Here is a 20,697-nt window from a genome sequence, read left to right as displayed (position 1 = left end):
GAGGCAGAATGCCCCTGGATTCAATCCCCATTACCACACACAAAAAAATCATTGGCCAGAGTTAGGTCATTGAGCCGCCCGACATGAGGAAATTAAATAGTTTACAGCCTCTTTATTAGAGGCTCATGCAGAATCCAGCCTCATCTAATAGAATTTAGCATGCACATAAATTTAGGATTGAGCAAAGTTTTCTTTTAAAAAGTCTAAAGAGTGCCGGGCGTGGTGATGCATGCTTGTTAATCTCAGTACTTGGGAGGCTGAGATAGGAAGCTCACATAGGTTCGAAGGCAGCCTCAACTACTTAGTGAGGCTCTTGGCAACTTAGTGAGACCCTATTTCCAAATAAAGTATAAAATAGGTCTGGAAGTATAGCCCAGAGGTAGAAAGGCTCCAGGTTTCATCCCCAGTACCATAAAAAAAAGTCTTATAGAGTAAATATTTGGGGGTTTTCAGGCTACATGTAGTCTCTTGAACTTTTTTATATGTTCATGAGTTTTACAGCATTTTACAAATGTAAAAAGTCAACTGAAACTGTGTAACAGACTTCAGGCCACATTTGGCTCAGGATCTAGTTTGCCAACCCCTGATGTAGTCTAATAGCAGCTTCATTTGTCTTTAGGCTATAGCATAGGACTGACTTTGCAAAGGACACTTGCACATTTATTTAAATGAAATTTCAGAGTATTGTCTTTGGGCTCCAAGATTGCTCAGTCTTTTATAATGTTTAACCTGTCAAGTAGAAGGTTTTATATAATATAAATATAAAGGTCCTTTCTTTCTGCAGGTCTACTGGGACCTGAAAATTCAAGCATTTTGTTGTTGTTGTTGTTAAGAATATATTTTAATGCTGGGAGTGGTGGCTCACGCTTGTAATCCCCGCGCTTGGGAGGCAGAGACAGGAAGATCACACAGGTTCTAAGCCATCCATGCTGGCTTAAGAGACCCTGTTTCCAAAAATAAAAAATAGGTCTGGGAGTGTGGCCCAGAGGTAGAAGGGCTTCCAGGAACCACCACCCCCCAAAAAAAAAGAATATATTTTATAATATTTTATAATAGTTAAGCTGTCAAATAGAAGGTTTCCCAAGTGTCAGAAGAAAGTGTTTGCCTCCCTGATGTGCTGTTTTGTTTGTTAATAGTATATGCTTATAATATTTTATAAGCTTTCATGGTCTTTAGTATTGCCTTTTACCTTTTGTCCTGTTTACATGCATGTATCTTATCCTTTGCCAAAAAATGGCATATTTTTAGTAATTGCCTAGTTATAGAGAGCTAATTCTATTAGATAAAATATCTAAGAATAGTTAACATTACCATACCTAGACTATTACTTTACAAAACTCGAATAATAAGGACAATTAAAGTGACAGAAAAATCTAGCTTTCTGCTTTCAACATTATTATTATCTTAGTAATTAAATAGAAAGCAGTATACCAGGCATGGTAGCGCATGCTTGTAATCCCAGCATTCAGGAAGCTGAGAACGGAGGATCGCAGTTCACGGACAGCCTCAGCTACTTAGTGAGGCCCTCTGCAACTTAGTGAGACCCTGTTTCAAAATAAAGAATTAGGCCGGGCATGGTGGCGCACGCTTGTAATCCCCGCGCTTGGGAGGCAGAGACAGGAGGATCGCGCAGGTTCGAAGCCAGCCGCGCTGGCATAAGAGACCCTATTTCAAAAAAAAAAAAAAAAGGTCTGGCAGTGTAGCCCAGAGGTAGAAGGACTTCCAGGAACCCCAGTACCACCAAAAATAAAAAATAAAAAAAAATTTTTTTAAGAATTTTTAAAAAATAGCACAGGGGGGTGTAGGTCAGAGGTCAAATGCTCCTGGGTTCCATCCCCAGACCCGCAAAAAAAAAAAAAAAAAAAAAAAATAGAAAGCAGTAAACAGCATTTCTGAATAATATTAAGTGGCAATTCACATTTGACTGTTGTGAACTTGCAGTCATATGTAAATTAAAGATAAATTATCCACATCTGTAGGTATAAGTGTTTGGAGATTTTTTTTTTTTATGGGTCTGGGGGATGGAACCCAGGGGTATTTGACCTCCAAGCTACATCCCCTGCCCTATATTTTTATTATTTATTTATTTATTTATTTATTTATTTATTTATTTTTTGTGTGTGGTACTGAGAGTGGAACCCAGGGGCTTTTCTACCTCCTGGCTATACACCCAGATCTATTTTATACTTTATTTGGAAACAGGGTCTCACCAAGTTGCTGAGAGCCTCACTAAGTAGCTGAGGCTGGTTTCGAACCTTTGCAATCCTCCTGTCTCAGCCTCCCAAGCACTGGGAATACAAGTGTGCGCCACCACACCCAGCTTATTCTTTTATTTTTGAAATAGGGTCTCACTAAGTTGCAGAGGGCGTCACTAAGTAGCTGAGGCTGTCCGCAAACTGCAATCCTCCATTCTCAGCCTACCAAATGCTAGGATTACAAGCGTGCGCCACCACACCCAGCATGGAGATTTTAACATAAGTTTTATTTATATATAAAGTTAACAGAGCTAATGATGCCCAGAATCTCAAGTTTACCAACACAAGCACAATTATATAGCCATTGCTATTTAATCAACTTAGTAGAACGAATGTAAATGTATTATTATTATTATTAAATATATCTTTTTTTCAATATTTAAAAATATTGTTTATTTTCTACCTCAAATTGTCAATCAAGTGATTCTTGAACCATCTACCAAGAACAAATGAGATGCAGAATAATACTTTACATAAAACTGTAAAAAATAAAAATAAGCAGGAGATATAAACATATATTTCCAAAAGAATGGCTAATAATTACATGGAAAAAGTGCTCAATAACATTAGTTATCAGCAAAATATAAACTAAAACCATAAGGAGATACCTCTCACCAAAATGACTACAATTAAAAATACTGACACTATCAAAAGTTGGCAAAGATTTAGAGCAACTGGAACTCTAGTACAGTGTTGGCAGGAGTATAAAACAATAGAATCATTTTTTAAAAAAGTTTTAATTGGTAACTTTTCCTTTTGCAGCACTGGGGATAGAACCCAGGGGCATTCTACTTTGGAGCTACACCCCCAGTCCTAAATTTTAGTCTTTTTCTTTTTGAAACAGTGTCACTGAGTTGCGAAGGGCCTCGCTAAGTAGCTGAGGCTGGCCGCGAATCACAGTCCTCCTGTCTCAGCCTCCCAAATGCTGGGATTACAAGCGTGAGCCACCATGTCCAGCGAATTGATAACTTTTTCAAAGCATTGAATTCTGAAGTCTAGAGACATACCATTTATAGTTAGACAAATCTGAATTCAATTCCAAGTTCTATCATTTAAGGACTAGGTAACTTTGGTCTAAATAATTAAAGTATCCATTTTTTTTCAACAGTAATATTTAACCTGTTGGAATGTTTACAGTAGATAATACAAAAGAATTACCTAATATACCTGTCAGATAACATGCAGTCCATGAGTACCTGCTATTGTCATCTTCATCACTAGAACTTAAATATTTAAGATTACTTGTACCTGACATTTTCATAGCCAAAAACACTTTTCATGTTTTTCAGAAAGCACACCTGAGCTGTTCTTAATGCCATCTCTTGAGGATACAAATGAAACAGGAAATATTCAAAGTAGATGCTTTAGGAAAAGACATAAAAGTGACAATGAGACTAATTTGCAGCAGCAAATGGCCTGGGGAAATAGAAACCGTAATCTTAGTGGAGGCGTACTGATGGGATTTATGCTGAATAGAATTAACCAAGACACAAACCCTGGAGACATAGTTGAAAGATTAGGAGCTGATGCAAAAATTCTTTCAAATGTTATCTCAAAAAACACAAGACCAAATAGTCTTGATATTGGGAAGCCACCTTTAAGATCAAAACGAGACAGTCTAGACAAGGAATCTGGTGATGATGATGCCCCTTTGGACGGTTCTCACTGTCTGGCCGAGAAAATGGATTCTCCTGTTATCTTTGACTTAGAGGATTTAGACAGTGAAACAGATGGATCAAAAGTGGAATATGTTGCTACACAGAATCCCAAGAAGATTCAACGTATGAACAGCAGCTTTTCAGTAAAGCCTTTTGAAAAAACGGATGTTGCAACAGGATTTGATCCCCTCTCTCTCTTGGTTGCTGAGACTGAACAGCAACAAAAAGAAGAAGAAGAGGATGAAGATGACAGCAAAAGCATTCCAACGCCATCTGCCAGGCGTGATTTGGCTGAAGAAATTGTGATGTATATGAACAACATGAGCAGTCCTTTGACAAGTCGAACTCCAAGCATTGATTTACAACGGGCCTGTGAGGATAAACCAGCCAATAAGAAAAGTCCAACATTGGTCAAGGCATGCAGAAGATCTAGCTTGCCTCCTAACTCTCCTCGACCAATGAGACTTACCAAATCTAAAAGTTATACAAAGAATGAAGAGAGGCCAAGAGACAGACTCTGGTCTTCTCCAGCCTTCTCACCCACTTGCCCATTTAGGGAAGAATCTCAAGACACATTAACCCATCCATCACCCTCATTTAACTTGGATACACTACTAGTACCTAAGCTAGATGTTCTAAAGCATAGCATGTTCACTGCTGGAAAAGGAGTTGCAGAGAAAGCAAGCAAATGGTACTCAAGATTCACCATGTATACTACATCCTCTAAGGTAAGTTTATTAGTGTTTGCTACTTTTCATTCACCAACCACTACCACTGAAAGTCCCTTACTCGCAAGAATGTCTGTTTTAACAATTTTCCTTAAATGCACCTTTATAAAAAGGACTCTGAGACCCTGTTTCAAAATAAAGACTAAAAAATAGGGTTGGGGTGGGGATCAGAGGTAGAATGCCCCTGGGTTCAATCCCTGGTACTAAAACAAAAAGAAAGAAAAACTCATAGGATGTGTAAAATTTGTAATGATCAGAATTTGAAATAAAATAACTTCAAAATTAAAAAAATGTATTAAGCTTAATGTTTATATGGTTTGTAGCTGAGAGTAAGTTTTGTGTTATGTGAAAGTATTGACTGAGTGTCAGTGTTTCCTTCAAAATGCACATTTTTTTCTGGACAAAGTATCCAATATGCCTTTTGTGCTGGTGTGGGTACTGGGCATGGAACTCAGGGCCCTTCTACCTCGGGGTACACTCCCAAACCTATTTTTAATGTTTGTTTGGGGCGAGTTTGGGGTCAGAACCCAGGGGTATTTGACCTCCGAGCTACACCCCCCTGCCCTGTTTTTTATTCTTTATTTTGAAACAGGGTCTCACTAAGTTGCAGAGGGCCTCACTAAGTAGCTGAGTCTGTCCACAAACCACGATCCTCTGGTCTTGGCCTACTGAATGCTGGAATTACAAGCGCGTGCCACCATGCCCGGCTTTTTTTTTTTTTTTTTTAATTTGCAAACAGGGTCTCACTAGATTGCTGAGAGCCTCACTTAGTAGCTGAAGCTGGCTTCGAACCTTTGTGATCCTCCTGTCTCAGCCTCCCAAGTACTGGGATTAGAAGTGTACACCATCACATCTGGTTCCAGTATGCCTTAAAAAATTACCATCCAGGCACATGATTTCTCTTCTTGGTTAGGATGAAGTTTATAATAGAACTGTATATGTCCCAAGAACAAAAAACTAGATAAAATATAGGAAGTATTTGTTTGCAGTTACCATAGAACTTCTAAAGCAACTGGAAAACAGGTAAGATTTTAGAGGAAGAATTTTAGAGAACTCTAGCCACTTTTTCCCAGAAGGCGTTTGCTAATTCTGAGCTTCAAGCATGAAGTTGTAGTTCATTCAGGATTTGCCTTGTCAGAAGACTGCAGGGAACTCTTGCTTCCGTCCTCTGATGTGAGCGCAGAGCCCTTGGCCTCTTTGCTTCCCACCGCCATGACCTGAGCCACATAGACCTGACCTGACATAGACTGAACTCTGGGATCTCCAAAAACTGAGGTCAGTTTAAGCTCTGCTTGAGCCTGCATTATCCCAGGAAATGTATCGAGTCCAGGAGACAAAGAGGAAGAGTAAGAAGAAACAAGTTGATGGCATACTAGGAAGCATTTTGGATAAAATCAAGTTATTAATTGCAGTATTTATATACCTCCTGTTACTTCAGATCATAACAAGTTTGATGCTCCACTGGTGAATTGATTGTTTGTTTGTTTTCCAAGTACTGGGGATTGAACCTCTGAGCTATACCCCCAGCCCTATTTTTTATTTTTTTTTTTTGTGTGTGTGTGTGGTAACTGGGGGTAGAACCCAGAGGCTTTCTACCTCCGGGCTATATTCCCAGACCTATTTTATATTTTATTTGGAAATAGAGTCTCACTAAGTAGCTGAGGTTGGCTTCCAATCTGTGCGATCCTCCTGTCTCGGTCTCCCAAGTGCAGAAATTACAGAAACTACAAGCGTGCACCACCATGCCTGGCTATCTTTTTATTCTTTATTTTGAAACAGTGTCTCACTAAATTGCAGAGGGCCTCACTAAGTAGCTGAGGCTGGCTGCAAACCAGCCTTGGGAGGGAGGAGTCCCTCCCAAGCACTGGGATTACAAACATGTGCCACCACACCTGGCTGAGTTAAGTTTCTAAGTACAAGAGCATATATGTTATACTTATGTCAGAAGCAATTGATTGGATGATGAGAAGCAAAAAGATTTCTAAAGCAACTCTCAGCCTTTGCACAATACAACTAAGTCTTTTTTTTTTTTTTTTTTTTCGGTACTGAGGATGAAACCCAGGGGCATTCGACCTCCGAGCTACACCCCCTGCCCTACTTTTTATTCTTTATTTTGAAACAGGATTGCATTAAATTGTGGAGGGCCTCACTAAGTATCTGAGGCTGTCTTTGAACCGCCAGTCTCAGCCTCCCAAATGTTGGGATTACAAGCGTGCGCTACCACACCCAGCTAAGTAATCTTAAAATATTAGTTTAAAAAAAAAGAAAGCTGGGCATGGTGGTGCACACTTGTAATCCCAGCATTTGGGAGACAGAGACCATAGAATCGCAGTTTGTAAACAGCCTCGGCTGCTTGCCGAGGCCCTTCGCAAACTAAATAGACTAAAAAACTTAAAACCATGACTATTAGAAGAAGAAAACTAAAGGGAAGTGAGTCAGGGGCTGAGGGGACAAAATTAGAAACTTGAGGGACCCCTCCTTCCAGGCATCTTCCAAATACCGATATTACATGAGATAGATAAGCAGAAAGCCTCTGAAAAATGCAGTTCCCAAAAGTTTCATGATGTTGGGAACTAGGTAGTGTTCATGGGCTGCCAAGGGGAGCAGCTTTGGTGAGCATAGCAAGCCCTCAGTCTCACCGAGTTATGCCTTAGGAAAACCAGTAAATCATAGGTAGGTGATCCTGATCAAAACTGCAACCTAGACTTGACTCAACTTAATCTGCGATAAGATTAAAATAATCAGTCTAAGATGGGCATGATGGCACACACGTGGGAGGCTGAAACAGGAGGCTTACGGGTTCCTGGACAGCCTCGCTACTTATAAGGCCCTCCACAATTTGAGGAGACCCTGTTTCAAAGCAAAGGATAAAAAATAGGGTTGGGGGTATGGCTCAGAGGTAGAATGCCTCTTGGTTCCATCTCCAGTAATACACAGAAACAACAGATAAAACAAGGAAATAGGAAAGTTAAAAAAAACTAGATTGAAAATCAGAAAGAAAGAAAAAAATATAGATAGATAGATAGATAGATAGATAGATAGATAGATAGATAGATCTCCAGAATGAAAGCACAGGCCAACTTCTTCACCATTATTTTCTTTCTTTTTTTTGGGGGGAGGAGGTCTGGGGATGGAACCCAGAGGTGTTTGACCTCCGAGCTACACCCCCTGCCCAATTTTTAATTCTTTAATTTGAAGCAAGGTCTCACTGAGTTGCAGAGGGCCTCACTAAGTAGCTGAGACTGTCCATGAACCATGATCCTGCTGGGATTACAAGCATGCGCCACCATGCCCGGCTTCACCATTATTTTCTGGAGCTGTTCCAGAATACCAAGGGCTGCAAGAGTTATGGGTCAGGAACCATGAAATCTAAATATATCATTACACTAGCATAGTGAGAGTCTAGTCCCCTGAAGGCTAAGTAAATGGTTTACTACTGTTATAGTCAAGGAAATCTAGAGTCTCATATTAAATTTTTTACTGTCTTCCAGAGTAGAATCATTCTTTTGTGTGTGTGTGTGTGTGTGTGTGTGTGTGTGTGTGTGTGTGTGTGACTGGGGTTCCTGGAAGCCCTTCTACCTCTGGGGTACACTCCCAATACCTATTTTTATACTTTTTTTAATTTGGAAACAGGGTTTCTTAAGCCAGCACGGCTGGCTTCAAACCTGCACGATCCTCCTGTCTCCGCCTCCCAAGCATGGGGATTACAAGTGTGTGCCACCACGCCCAGCAGAATCATTCTTTTTAAAATCTACATAAACCTACATAACCTATAATTTAGTTAGAATATTTTAACTATTATTCTTTATACCAAGTAATTCTTTTTTAAAGAAATAGCAATAAATTCTCTGGTTTGGAATACTGAAATACAAATTTGTTTCCCCTTCCTTAAATTTAAATTTAAATTACAGAAAATATGGGAATATAATGAATCCATTATAGCAGTGAGAAAAGTATGCCATCAAGACACCATAAATTTTTAGACCTTTCTGAAAATTAGAAAGGAGACGAGATGGATTGCTAGGAATGCCTAGGTATAGAAAATATAACCTCCAAAGTAGTAACAAGAAAGACCACCTGCCAAGATTTAAGGTAGTCTTCATGAAGCCCAAATGAGCAATCTAAGGTATAACCAACAAGGTAATCACATCAAGGAATGGTTAGGCTAGGCATTGTCTTTCCTCTTAAAGAAGCGGTTAGTTATGAAACTGCTTCTAGAATAAAATGGGACACGCCATATCAAAAAGGTATGAAGTCTGCCAGGGTAAAGGTGAAGGAGACAGTCTAACAACAGCCACTGACAAGAGGGAGAAGCAAAACAGAGTTCACCGTAATTTCACAATTCTATAACCAAACCAGAACCTTTTGGAAAAAAGCTCCATTCTATGGAAAACATACTTACCAACCGAAGTAAAACTGTCCTGTGGCAGTCCTTAAGTTCTTTTCCTGTTCCTCAATCATGCACTCCACGGGGTGGCCTACCTGCAAACACATGCTCCTCACAGTCAGTTCTGCTGCTCCAGGGAGAGACTTGTTCTGAAAACACTTAAAATTCCTAAGTATATCCATCAACCTCGACTTGCATTAATAAGTATGTAAAGTATGTATGGCAGTCATTTTTATAAGTACCCAGCAAAGACTTGATAAAAATGTAAATGTAATATACAACCTAACTTGAAAACATTTTTAGATAGCTGAAACAGAAGGAAGCTTAATTGGCTTGATAGAGTTTTTATCAAAAACTATATTAAACACCATTCTTAACAATGAAAGATAGCCAGGTGTGGTGGCACATGCTTGTAATCCCAGCATTTTTTTTTTTTTTGTGTGTGTGTGTATGTGTGGTACTGGAGATGGAACCCAGGGGCTTCCTATGTCCAGGCTACACTCCTAGACCTATTTTATATTTTATTTGGAAATAGTCTCACTAAGTTGCTGAGAGCCTCACTGGTAGCTGAGGCTGACTTTGAACCTGCATAATCCTCTTGTCTCACCTCCCAAGTACTGGGATTACAAACTTTGGGAGACTGAGACAGGAGGATCACAGTTCAAGGACATCCTCCACTACATAGTGAAGCCCTTTGCGTCTCAGTGAGACCCTGTTTTAAAGTAAAGAATAAAAGCTGGGCTTGGTGGCGCACACTTGTAATCCCAGCATTCGGGAGGCTGAGACTGGAGGATTGTGGTTTGTGGACAGCCTCAGCTACTTAGTGAGGCCCTCTGCAACTTAGTGAGGCCCTGTTTCACAAAGAATAAAAAAATAGGGCAGGGAGTGTAACTCGAGGTCAAATGTCCCTGAGACCCACAAAAAAATAATAATAAAAAATAAGGTAAAGGATAAAAAATAGGGCTCGGAGTGTAACTCAGAGGTCAAATGCCCCTGAGACCCACAAAAAAATAATAATAAAAAATAAGGTAAAGGATAAAAAATAGGACTGGGAGTGTAGCTTGGAGGTAGAATGTCCCTGGTTTCAATCCCCAGTACCACAAAAAATTTATGTACATACATACATACATACATACATACATACATACATACATTCCTTTTCAAGTCAAGAGCAAAGCAAGGAAGCATGATAACACCTGTTCTGTTCACCAGTTTTCTGGATATTCTAATAAGAGACAAAAGAAAGAGAAAAATATTGCAGAATAATTAATAAAACTCAATATTCACCTGAGTGAGATTATCCACTATCATTTAAAAAACTCCAACCCAGTAAGATGGCAAGAAACATAATAAAGGTCTTAAATATAGCTTTTCTGTCTTTGACAACAGTCAATGAGAAAAGTAGTAAAAAAGTGAGAACTAACTCACCATAACACAAACCTAAAATGTCTAGAAGTAAAAGTAACATGAAATGTATAACATTGTCATGAGTAGAGCCATAAAATTTTACTGAAGGACATATGTACTGATGAATTGCAAAAGTGTTGATTCTTCCCAACATTCTAGTCAGAGTAGTGCAACTAAAACAAAACAAAAGAGCTGGGCGTGGTGGCCCACGATTGTAATCCCAGCGCTTGGGAGGCTGAGACAGGAGGATCACAGGTTCAAAACCAGCCTCAGCTACTTAGTGAGACTCTCAGCAACTTAGTGAGACCCTGTTTCCAAATAAAGTATAACATAGGTCTGCGAGTATAGCCCAGAGGTAAAAAAGCCCCTGGGTTCCACCCCAGTACCACAAAAAAAAAAAAGCAGGAAACAACCAAATCTAATACTAGAATAACTTAAACCATAATTCCCTGGTTTAGAATTGACCTAGAAGAATATGAGAATATTTAAGAAAATCTTGAAAATGTGGGACTGCTTGCCAGAGTATCAAAACACATGTTAAAACAATCATTAAAAGTGTGCTTCCAGGCGTGGTGGCACATGGCACACACTTGTAATCCCAGCATTCGGGAGGCTAAGACAGGAGGATCGCAGTTCACAGACAGCCTCATCTACATAGGCCCTCCACAACTTAGTGAGACCCTGTTTCAAAAATAAAGAATAAAAAAATAGGACAGGCCGGGCATGGTGGCGCACGCTTGTAATCCCCATGCTTGGGAGGCTGAGACAGGAGGATCACGCAGGTTCGAAGCCAGCCTCAGCTGGCTTAAGAGACCCTGTTTCCAAATAAAATATAAAATAGGTCTGGGAGTGTAGCCCGAAGGTAGAGGGCCCTTGGGTTCCATCCCCAGTACCACCCAAAAAATAATAATAATAAGTCAGGGGGTTACATCCCCAGACCCACAAAAAAATTTTTTTGATTTCTAGAATGTTAATCCAAATTAGTATGCCTTTGTAAAATTGGCTGGTTTTTTTCTTCATAAATTGTGAAGGTAATTAATTGATCATCTGGATGGTTAGGTGATAGGTGTTTGTTTCCTCTACCTTAGAAGTGACTTTTCAAATAATTGACTTTAAATGTGAAGGAAATTAAGCTTATAATTATGTCCTTAGGATCAAAGTTCTGATCGTACCAGTCTTTCTTCAGTGGGAGCCCCGGATTCTGAATCTACCTCTTTGACAGATGAAGATGTTTGCCATGAGTTGGAAGGAGCCACTTCCTCCCAAGAGAGCAGTGCCACGTCAGGGCCCAAGGGCGTCGATCTCAGCCGAGCAAGCCTGGGAAGTTCTGCCTCCCTAGAAGGTTTGTCTGAGCATATCTGTCATAGTACATGATTTGATTTGTAGTACCTTCACAGTTTTTCTTTCTGGTTTAATTTTGTTTCTTCAATTATGTAAAATATTTGCAAAGAAAAATCCAGCCAGGTATGGTGGTGCACACTTGTAATCCTAGTATTTGGGAGGCTGAGACAGGAGGATCACGGTTCTTGGACAGCCTCAGCTACTTAGTGAGGCTCTCTGCAACTCAGTAAGACCCTGTTTCAAAATAAAGAATAAAAAATAGGGCTGGGGCCAGGCATGGTGGCACACGCTTGTCATCCCCACGCTTGGGAGGCTGAGACAGGAGGATCGCACAGGTTCGAAACCAGCCTCAGCTACTTAGTGAGGCTCTCAGCAACTTAGTGAGACCCTGTTTCCAAATAAAATATAAAATAGGTCTGGGAGTATAGCCCACAGGTAGAAAGCCTCTGGGTTCCAACCCCAGTACCACAAAAAAAAAAAAGAAAAGAAAAATAGGGCTGCTAGAGTGCCCTGGGTTGTATCCCCAGTACTACAAGTACTGCCAAAAAAACAAACAACAACAACAAAAAAAAAATTCAGGGCACTTTCAGAGAAGTCTAGCTTGCATTTCCACCCTCCTCATATTGTTTTCTTCTGACCCTAGAGGTAACCATTTTTATTTGTTTTTCATCTATCCTTCCATTGTTGTTTTTTAAAAATGTAATTACAGGTATTTATGTATATATTATATACATACATATATATTTATATCTCCTTACCACTTCTCTGTCTTCTTACTCAAAAGGTAACATGCTATAAATTATTTCTTGCTTCTTGCCTTTTTCACTTAACAGTATATCCTGAAGATCATTCCAATCATCATATAGTGATTAGTTTTTATAGCCTCATAATTCACCATGTGTTTTGTTTGTTTGTTTGTTTGTTTGTTTGTTTTTGGTGGTACTGGGGTTCCTGGAAACCCTTCTACCTCTGGGCTATACTCCCAGACCTTTTTTTTTTTTTTAATTTTTATTTGGAAACAAGATCTTTTAAGCCAGCGAGGCTGGCTTCGACCTGCGCCATCCTTCTGTCTCCGTCTCCCAAGCACTGGGATTACAAGCGTGCACCACCACGCCCGGCTCATCATGTGTGTTTTTATCATAGTTTATTTTAATCACTTTCCTGTTGATGGACATTAAGTTTCCAGTCTTTGTTATGCTAATATATGTCTATACTATGCCATACTATATTTTTAGAATTCTTCCTAGAGGTGATATAGCCAAGTTCCTTCCATAGAATATATACTATTTTTCAGTCCCATTGTCAATTTAAGAAATACATATTTTCCCATAGCCAATGAAATAGGGTGGCAAACTTCTAGATTTTTGCCATCTGATAGGTGAGGTATATTTAGCTTTCATTTATATTTCTTTCAAAAAATGAATTTGACCCCAGGCATTGAGGCACACATTTGTAATCTCAGTGCTTGGGAGGCTGAAATAGGAGGATTACAGGTTCATGGCCAGCCTCAGATACTTAGTGAGGCCCTCTGCAAGTTAGTGAGACCCTGTTTCAAAAATAAAGAATAAAAATTAGGGGTTGAGAGTGTAAAGCCCCTGAGTTTAATCCCCAGTACTAATAAATAAATAAATAGGAATTTCAGCATTACTTTTTGCATTGAAAGTTTTTGTTTTTCTAAATTAACTTTTCTCTTTTGAATAACAGGTTGATATGTTATCAAAGAATTTTAGAAGTGCAATACTTTTATATACTTTCTTGTCAGTTTTAATGGTTTTTCTGTTTGTCTTTTTAATAATGAATACAGGATCATTGTCAAAGTTTGCCTTACCTGGGAAATCAGAAGTAACATCTTCCCTCAACACAAGTAATACAAATATCTTCCAGAACTATGCAATGGAGGTATGACTTTAATCAAAAGAAGATCTTTGTGTACTATATTATAAAATTTACATTTTAAAAATATGGATGGCCTTAGTAGATTAATAAAAGTTAATGTGTAGCATTTGAAATTTTACAATGTATATATCACATCTGAATAAAGTTAAAATCCAGTTTTTAGATATCCATTATTTCTAATTATTGAAGTCATGTTACTTTATTAGGGCAGTTCTATGCTTACTTTGATATTAATCAACATACAAAAGCACTTTCATTTTCCACATTTATCTTTGTTATATGTGTATTCTTGTGAAACATTTATTTCACGTCATAAACACACCAGTTTTGCTATGCAACCAGGCTTTTTTTTTTTTTTTTGCGGGTCTGGGGATGGAACCCAGGGGCATTCTACCTCTGAGCTACACCCCCTGCCCTGTTTTTTATTCTCTATTTTGAAACGGGCTCACTGAGTTGCAGAGGGCCTTACTAGGTAGCTGAGGCTGTCTGTGAACCGCGATCCTCCTGTCTCAGCCTCCCGAACGCTGGAATTACAAGCGTTGTACCACCACACTTGGCTGACTCCTAAGTTTTAATTATCCAAGAAATTTGTTGAGGGTTGGGGAGGCACTGGTAATTGAGCCAAGGGCCATTCTACCTCTGAGCTACACCAGCCCTATTTTATTTTTTATTTTGAAATAGGGTGTCACTAAGTTACAGAGGACCTAAGTAGCTGAGGCTGGCCACGAACCTGCAATCCTCCTGTCTCAGTCTCCCAAATACTGGGATTACAGGCATGTGCCACCACCTCCGGCTCCAATAAACTTATCAATTGAAATAATTTTAAATTTATAATATGAGCCAGGCATGGTGGCTCACACCTATAATCCCAGTACTTTGGAGACTGAGACAGGAGGATCGAAGGTTTGAGTCCAGCCTCAGCAACTTAGTGAGATGCTCAGCAACTTAGCAAGACCCTATTTGAAAACAAACAAACAAAAAAAATTAAAAAGGACTGGGAGTGTAGCTCAGAAGAAGAATGCCCCTGAGTTCAATCCCCAGTACCACATACTCAAAAAACAATGATAATATGCACTAGCCAGCTTGCTAAAGTGCCATCTTCTGCCCTAGGTTCTCATCTCAAGTTGTTCTCGGTGTAGAACTTGTGATTGTCTTGTCCATGATGAGGAAATCATGGCTGGTTGGACAGCAGATGATTCAAATCTCAATACTACATGCCCATTCTGTGGCAATCTCTTCTTACCCTTTCTGAATATTGAAATAAGAGATTTAAGACGACCTGGAAGGTAACAATACATATTTTCACCTTTATGTTTAAGGATCACATTTTCTAGAATGTCTCCTTTCTCAAAAAATTCCTTTGATTCCCATTCCAGATACTTTTTGAAATCAAGCCCATCCACAGAAAGTACGAATTTTCCATCTTCCTTTTCAAGTCAGACAAGACAGTCTTGCATTTCAACATCAGCCTCTGGTCTTGACACATCTGCTATTTCTGTTCAAGGGAATTTTGATCTGAATTGGTAAGCATATTATGAGGAGCTATGATTTTTTTTTTTTTTTTTTTGAGACAGATTCTCAGCTAGTTTTAAACTCACCGGCTCAAAGGATCATCCATTCTCAGCCTCCTGAGTAGCTGGAACTGGAATCTTGGTTATATATAGGAACTGTGTTTTTGGTTTTTGGGTTTTTTTTTTTGTGTGTGTGTGTGTGTGTGTGTGTTGTTGTTGTTGTTGTTGTTGTTGTTGTTGTACTGGGGATTGGCCTCAGGGGCATTCTACCTCTAAGCTACACCCTCAATCCTTTTTATTTTTTATTTGAAGCAGTGTCTCTAAGTTGATAAGGCAAACCTTGAACCTGCAATCCTCTTGTCTCAGACCCCCAAGTACTAGGATTATAGATGTGTACCACTGTGCCCAGCAGGAAATTGCATTTTAATATCATACATTAGACTTTAGGTGTATGATAAAAGAATTATCTGACCACTCAGCATTTAAGTTTCTGTGAAAAACAAATGTATTAACCTTAAATCTTACAGTAATAAATAATATTAAAATGTTATAGTAACCTTAATTTTATTTTGATACTGGGAGTGGAACCAAAGGGGCATTCAACCTTCAAACTACACCCCTTGCCCTATTTTTAATTTTTTTTAATTTTTTTATTTATTTTTGGTGGTACTGGGGTTCCTGAAAGCCCTTCTACCTACAGGCTACACTCCCAAACCTATTATATATATATAATTTTTTTTTTTGAAACAAGGTCTCTTAAGCCAGTGAGGCCGACTACAAACCTGCGCGATCCTCCTGTCTCCGCCTACCAAGTGTGGGGATTACAAGCATGTGCCACCACGCCCAGCCTATTTTTTATTTTGAAATAGTCTCACTAAATTGCAAAGGGCCTCACTAAGTAGCTGAGGCTAGCCATGAACCGCGATCCTCCTGTCTCAGCCTCCCAAATGCTGAGATTACACATGTGCACCACCATGCCTGGCTAGCCTTAATGTTTAAATGTAAATAGATATATATTATGCTTTATGAATCTTTAGAGTTTAAGCTGTATGTACATATGTTAATGCTTACTAGTGGTGTGTGTGTGTGTGTTGCTGGAGATTGAACCAAGGGCATTTTAACTCCAAGCTACACCCTCAGCCCTATTTTTATTTTTTTATTTTGAGACAGGGTCTTGCTAAGTTGCTGATAGCCTCCATAAGTTGCTAAGGCTATCTTTGAAAACCTGCCATCCTCCTGTTTTAGCCTTCCAAGTACCAGGATTACAAGCGTGCACCAACACACCTAGCTCTGTGTGTGTGTGTGTGTGTGTGTGTGTGTGTGTGTGTGTGTGTGTGTGTGTGTGAGACTAGAGATTGAACCTAGGGGCATTCTATCTCCAAGCTACATCCCTAGCCCTATTTCTTATTCTTTATTTTGAAACAGGGTCTCACTAAGTTGCGGGTGTCCTCCTGTCTCAGCCTCCTAAGTACTAAGATTACAAGTGTGTGCCATCAAGCCCAGCTCACACCTGGCTTTTTCTAGTGTTTTAAAGATAAAAATATATAGAATACCTGATGTTTATAATGACCATCTTGTCTCTACCCCTTTAGAAATTAAGCCAATATTAATTTCTACTTTGGAATATTTAATTTTCTACTTAGGAAAATTTAATGATCTAGTAAAACATTTAGAGCTGCTATAGAAACTGTAAAATTAAACTAAAACCTAAAATGAGCAAGTTGGCACATACCTGTACTCCCAATACTTGGGAGGCTAAGACAGGAGGATCACAGATTTGAGGACGGCCTCAGCAATTTAAGGAGACTCTCAGCAACCTGTGAGACCCAACTGCAAAACAAAATAGAAGGGCTGGAAGTGTAGCTCTGTTGCTCCTAGGTTTAACCCTTGTCTGTCTGTCTGTCTGTCTGTCTGTCTGTCTCTCTCTTTCACTCACACACACACACACAGAAAGAAAGAAACTAAAAAATAATATACTTCTTTTTTTGGCAGTACTGGGGATGGAGCCCAGGGGCCTTCTACCTCCAGCTGCACCCCCAGCCCCGTTTATCATTCTTTATTTTGAAGCCGGGTTGGACACTAGTTGCAGAGGCCTCACTCAGGAGCTGAGGCTGGCCGTGAGCCTGCACTCCTCTTGTCTCGGCCTCCCAAGTACTAGGATTATAAGTATGCACCACCATACCTGGCTAGTAACGTACAACATAAATATAATTTAACATGTGTATTAAATTATACATTTCATTTTATTTATTTATTTATTTATTCATTGCAGTACTAGGAATGGAACCCAGGGGCATTCTACCTCTGAGCTATATCCCTAGTCCTAGTTTTTAGTCTTTATTTTTTACTTATTTATTTATTTTTTGTGATACTGGGGGTGGAACCCAGAGGCTTTCTACCTCTGGCTATACTCCCAGACCTATTTTATATTTTATTTGGAAACAGGGTCTCACTAAGTTGCTGAGAGCCTCACTAAGGAGCTGAGGCTGGCTTCAAACTTGCACGATCCTCCTGTCTCAGCCTCCCAAGCACTGGGATTACAAGCGTGCGCCACCACACCCAGGTTTAGTCTTTATTTTGACACAGGGTCTTACTGAGTTATGAAGGGCCTCACTAAGTAGCTGAAGCTTTCAGCAAACCATGATCCTCCTGTCTCAGCCTCCCAATGCTGGAGTCACAAGCGTGTGCCACCACGCCCGGCTCATTTCATATAATTTAAATGTATAAACTCACTCCATTTTTGCAGAAGTTCCAAATAAGCTATATGTAGCTAGACAGGTAAGCCATTTTATTGGTACCTGCAGGTACAAAAAAAATTTTCTGATTTAGTATTGGCAGGCTAACATGACTCATTTAATCCTGAATCCTTGGTCAGTAAACCAGATACCTGTGTGTGCACATTATTTCATCATAGATCTATTGCATCCCTCATCTTTGTCTTTAGCTCACTTGTGATCCGTGAAGAGAATGTGTTCATTTTCTCTACTTCGTATCCTCAGAGGCTAATGTGCTTTCTACTATGTGAAAATTGTTCACTCAGCTTTTTTAATAAATAAATGAACCTTGAATAGAGGTTCCCTTGATACAAAGGAAATTTTGTATGACTACTATAGTACATAAAATATCTTATTTCCCAGTTGACGTCTCGTAACATACTTCCTTTGACTTACTGTGCTATGTCCAGTTTTAATTCTAAAGGGAACATGATTTTTCTAGATAAAATAAATCTAGACACTGATATGCTGTTTCCTTTTTTTAATACCCAAGCAAATCTAAACTGCAGGAAAATTCCTGTGCCCGAAGTATTCAGATCCCTGCTAATAGATCAAAAACAACTATATCAAAATGTCCGATATTCCCAATGGCCAGGAGTATTAGCACCTCTGGACCCTTGGATAAGGAAGACACTGGGAGACAGAAGCTCGTTCCTACAGGCAGCCTGCCAGCCACTTTACAGGGAGCTACAGTATGTATTTTGGTGTTTTGTTTTAACTTGGAAATGGATCATTTACGTATGATTTTCCCTTCTTGTCCTAAAGAGCCTATTAGTGCCAATTTTATCATTGTCATGAAGAGTTTTGTCTCATAACACAATTACATTACCTTTCTATTCATATGGAATGTTTTACAAGGCTGGGTGTTGTGGCGTACACTTGTAATCCCAGCATTTGGGGGGGTGGAGATGGAAGGATTACGCTTCACGGACAGCCTCAGCTACTTAGCAAGGCCCTTCGCAACTCAGTGAGACCCTGTTTCAAAAATAAAAACACTAAACTGGGCGTGGTGACACACGCTTGTAATCCCAGCATTTTGGAGGCTGAGACTGGATGATCACAGTTTGCAGACATCCTCAGCTACTTAGTGAGGTCCTCTGCAACTTAGTGAGACCCAGTTTCAAAATAAAGAATAAAAAATTGGGCCGGGGGTGTAGCTCGGAGGTCAAATGCCTCTGGTTTCCATCCCCAGACCCGCAAAAATAAATAAAATTAAAATAAATAAATAAAAACACTAAAAAATGGACTCGGGGCGTAGATCGGAGGTACAATGCCCCTGGGTTCCATTTCTGGTACTGCAAAAAAAAAAATGTTTTTATAAACAGTTTAGTTTCATTGTCCTCATATTTGCTATATGTGGTTTCTTTTTATTCAACAGGAGTCCTTAGGATTAGAGTGGCACCTCCCAAGTCCAGATCCTGTCACTGTTCCATATCTTAGTCCGTTAGTGGTATGGAAGGAACTCGAGAGCTTACTGGAAAACGAAGGTGACCATGCAATAACTGTGGCCGACTTTGTGGACCACCACCCAATTGTGTTTTGGAACCTTGTGTGGTATTTTAGGCGTCTGGACTTGCCCAGTAACTTACCTGGATTGATTCTTTCTTCTGAACATTGTAACAAGTATTCAAAGGTATGAGTAAAATTTAAAAAGCAGAGTTACTGTTACCATCATGTTTGCATATCCCTAATGATTAAAAACAAGGTTTTAAGTATTTTAAATAACCTTAGATATATAGAAGTATTTTTTTCTTTTATAACCTCAGCCTTATTTATCTACTTACTCACTCACTCACTCACTCACTCACTTACTTACTTTTGTGGTACTGGGGATGGAATTTATGGGCATTCTACTTCTGAGCTACACCCCTAGCCCTATTTTTTATTCTTTATTTTTGAAACAGGGTCTCACTGAGTTGCAAAGGGCCTCACTAAGTACCTGAGGCTGGCCATGAACCCAGATCCTTCTGTCTCAGCTTCCCAAATGCTGGGATTACAAATGTGTGTCACCACGCCCGGCTCCTGTTTTTTATTCTTTATTTTGAAACAGGGTCTCACTGAGTTGCAAAGGGCCTCACTATGTATCTGAGGCTGGCCACAAACTGCGATCCTCTTGTCTCAACCTCCCAGATGCTGAGAATACAAGTGTACACCACCACACCCACACCTGGCTATAGAATTATTTTAGTTGCATTAACAAATAATTTTTTCTTAGTCTAACAGTAAGACAAAGTTGTGGTTTTTAGGATTCTTTTAAAATTTACAGAAAATGTACTTGAGTTTTTTGTTGTAACTTCAAGAATAAAGTAGATCTCTTAAGAGGGATTTTATGTTTTTATTTATTTTTTTGCAGTACTGGGATGGAACACAGGGGCATCCTACCTCCGTGTAACAACCCCAGCCCTATTTTTTATTCTTTATTTTGAAACAGGGTCTCATTGAGTTGCAAAGGGCCTCACTAATTAGTAGCTGAAGCTGTCCTTAAACCGCAATCCTCCTGTCTCAGCCTCCCAAATACTGGGATTACAAGCATGTGCCACCATATCTGTCTTCATGAGAGAGATTTGTAAATCAACCCCACTTATACTTTCTTCAAAAACAAGTCTAACACTTTTTTAAGAGGATGTCTAAAATTCACATTGCTAGCATGTGCTGCCATTCTCTTCATTCCTTTACTCTGAATTTTTGCTTAATAATTAGGTTTTTTTTTTTTTTTTTTTTTTTGGTGGTGGTACTGGGG

At 39.4% G+C, this 20,697-nt stretch overlaps 1 protein-coding gene across 4 annotated transcripts in view; it reads left to right on the top strand.

Moving 5' to 3' along the window:
- The window catches only part of DENND4A (DENN domain containing 4A), a gene marked incomplete at both ends in the record, with an annotated part of 115,548 nt that overhangs the window by 84,244 nt on the left and 10,607 nt on the right, over positions 1 to 20,697 (top strand). For all 4 annotated transcript variants that reach the window (XM_080691720.1, XM_080691719.1, XM_080691718.1 and 1 more), the window contains 7 exons: positions 3,545 to 4,641; positions 11,588 to 11,777; positions 13,581 to 13,675; positions 14,783 to 14,958; positions 15,049 to 15,195; positions 18,451 to 18,649; positions 19,336 to 19,590. In XM_080691720.1, the coding sequence (XP_080547846.1) occupies positions 3,545 to 4,641; positions 11,588 to 11,777; positions 13,581 to 13,675; positions 14,783 to 14,958; positions 15,049 to 15,195; positions 18,451 to 18,649; positions 19,336 to 19,590 (2,159 nt within the window). The remainder of the gene's footprint in view (positions 1 to 3,544; positions 4,642 to 11,587; positions 11,778 to 13,580; positions 13,676 to 14,782; positions 14,959 to 15,048; positions 15,196 to 18,450; positions 18,650 to 19,335; positions 19,591 to 20,697) is intronic.

This window comes from Muscardinus avellanarius, assembly GCF_963383645.1.
Source record: "Muscardinus avellanarius genome assembly, chromosome: 3".
NCBI lineage: Eukaryota > Metazoa > Chordata > Mammalia > Rodentia > Gliridae > Muscardinus > Muscardinus avellanarius.
The sequence above is the reverse complement of the archived record's forward strand: the minus strand, read 5'-3'. Positions and strand labels throughout refer to the sequence as shown.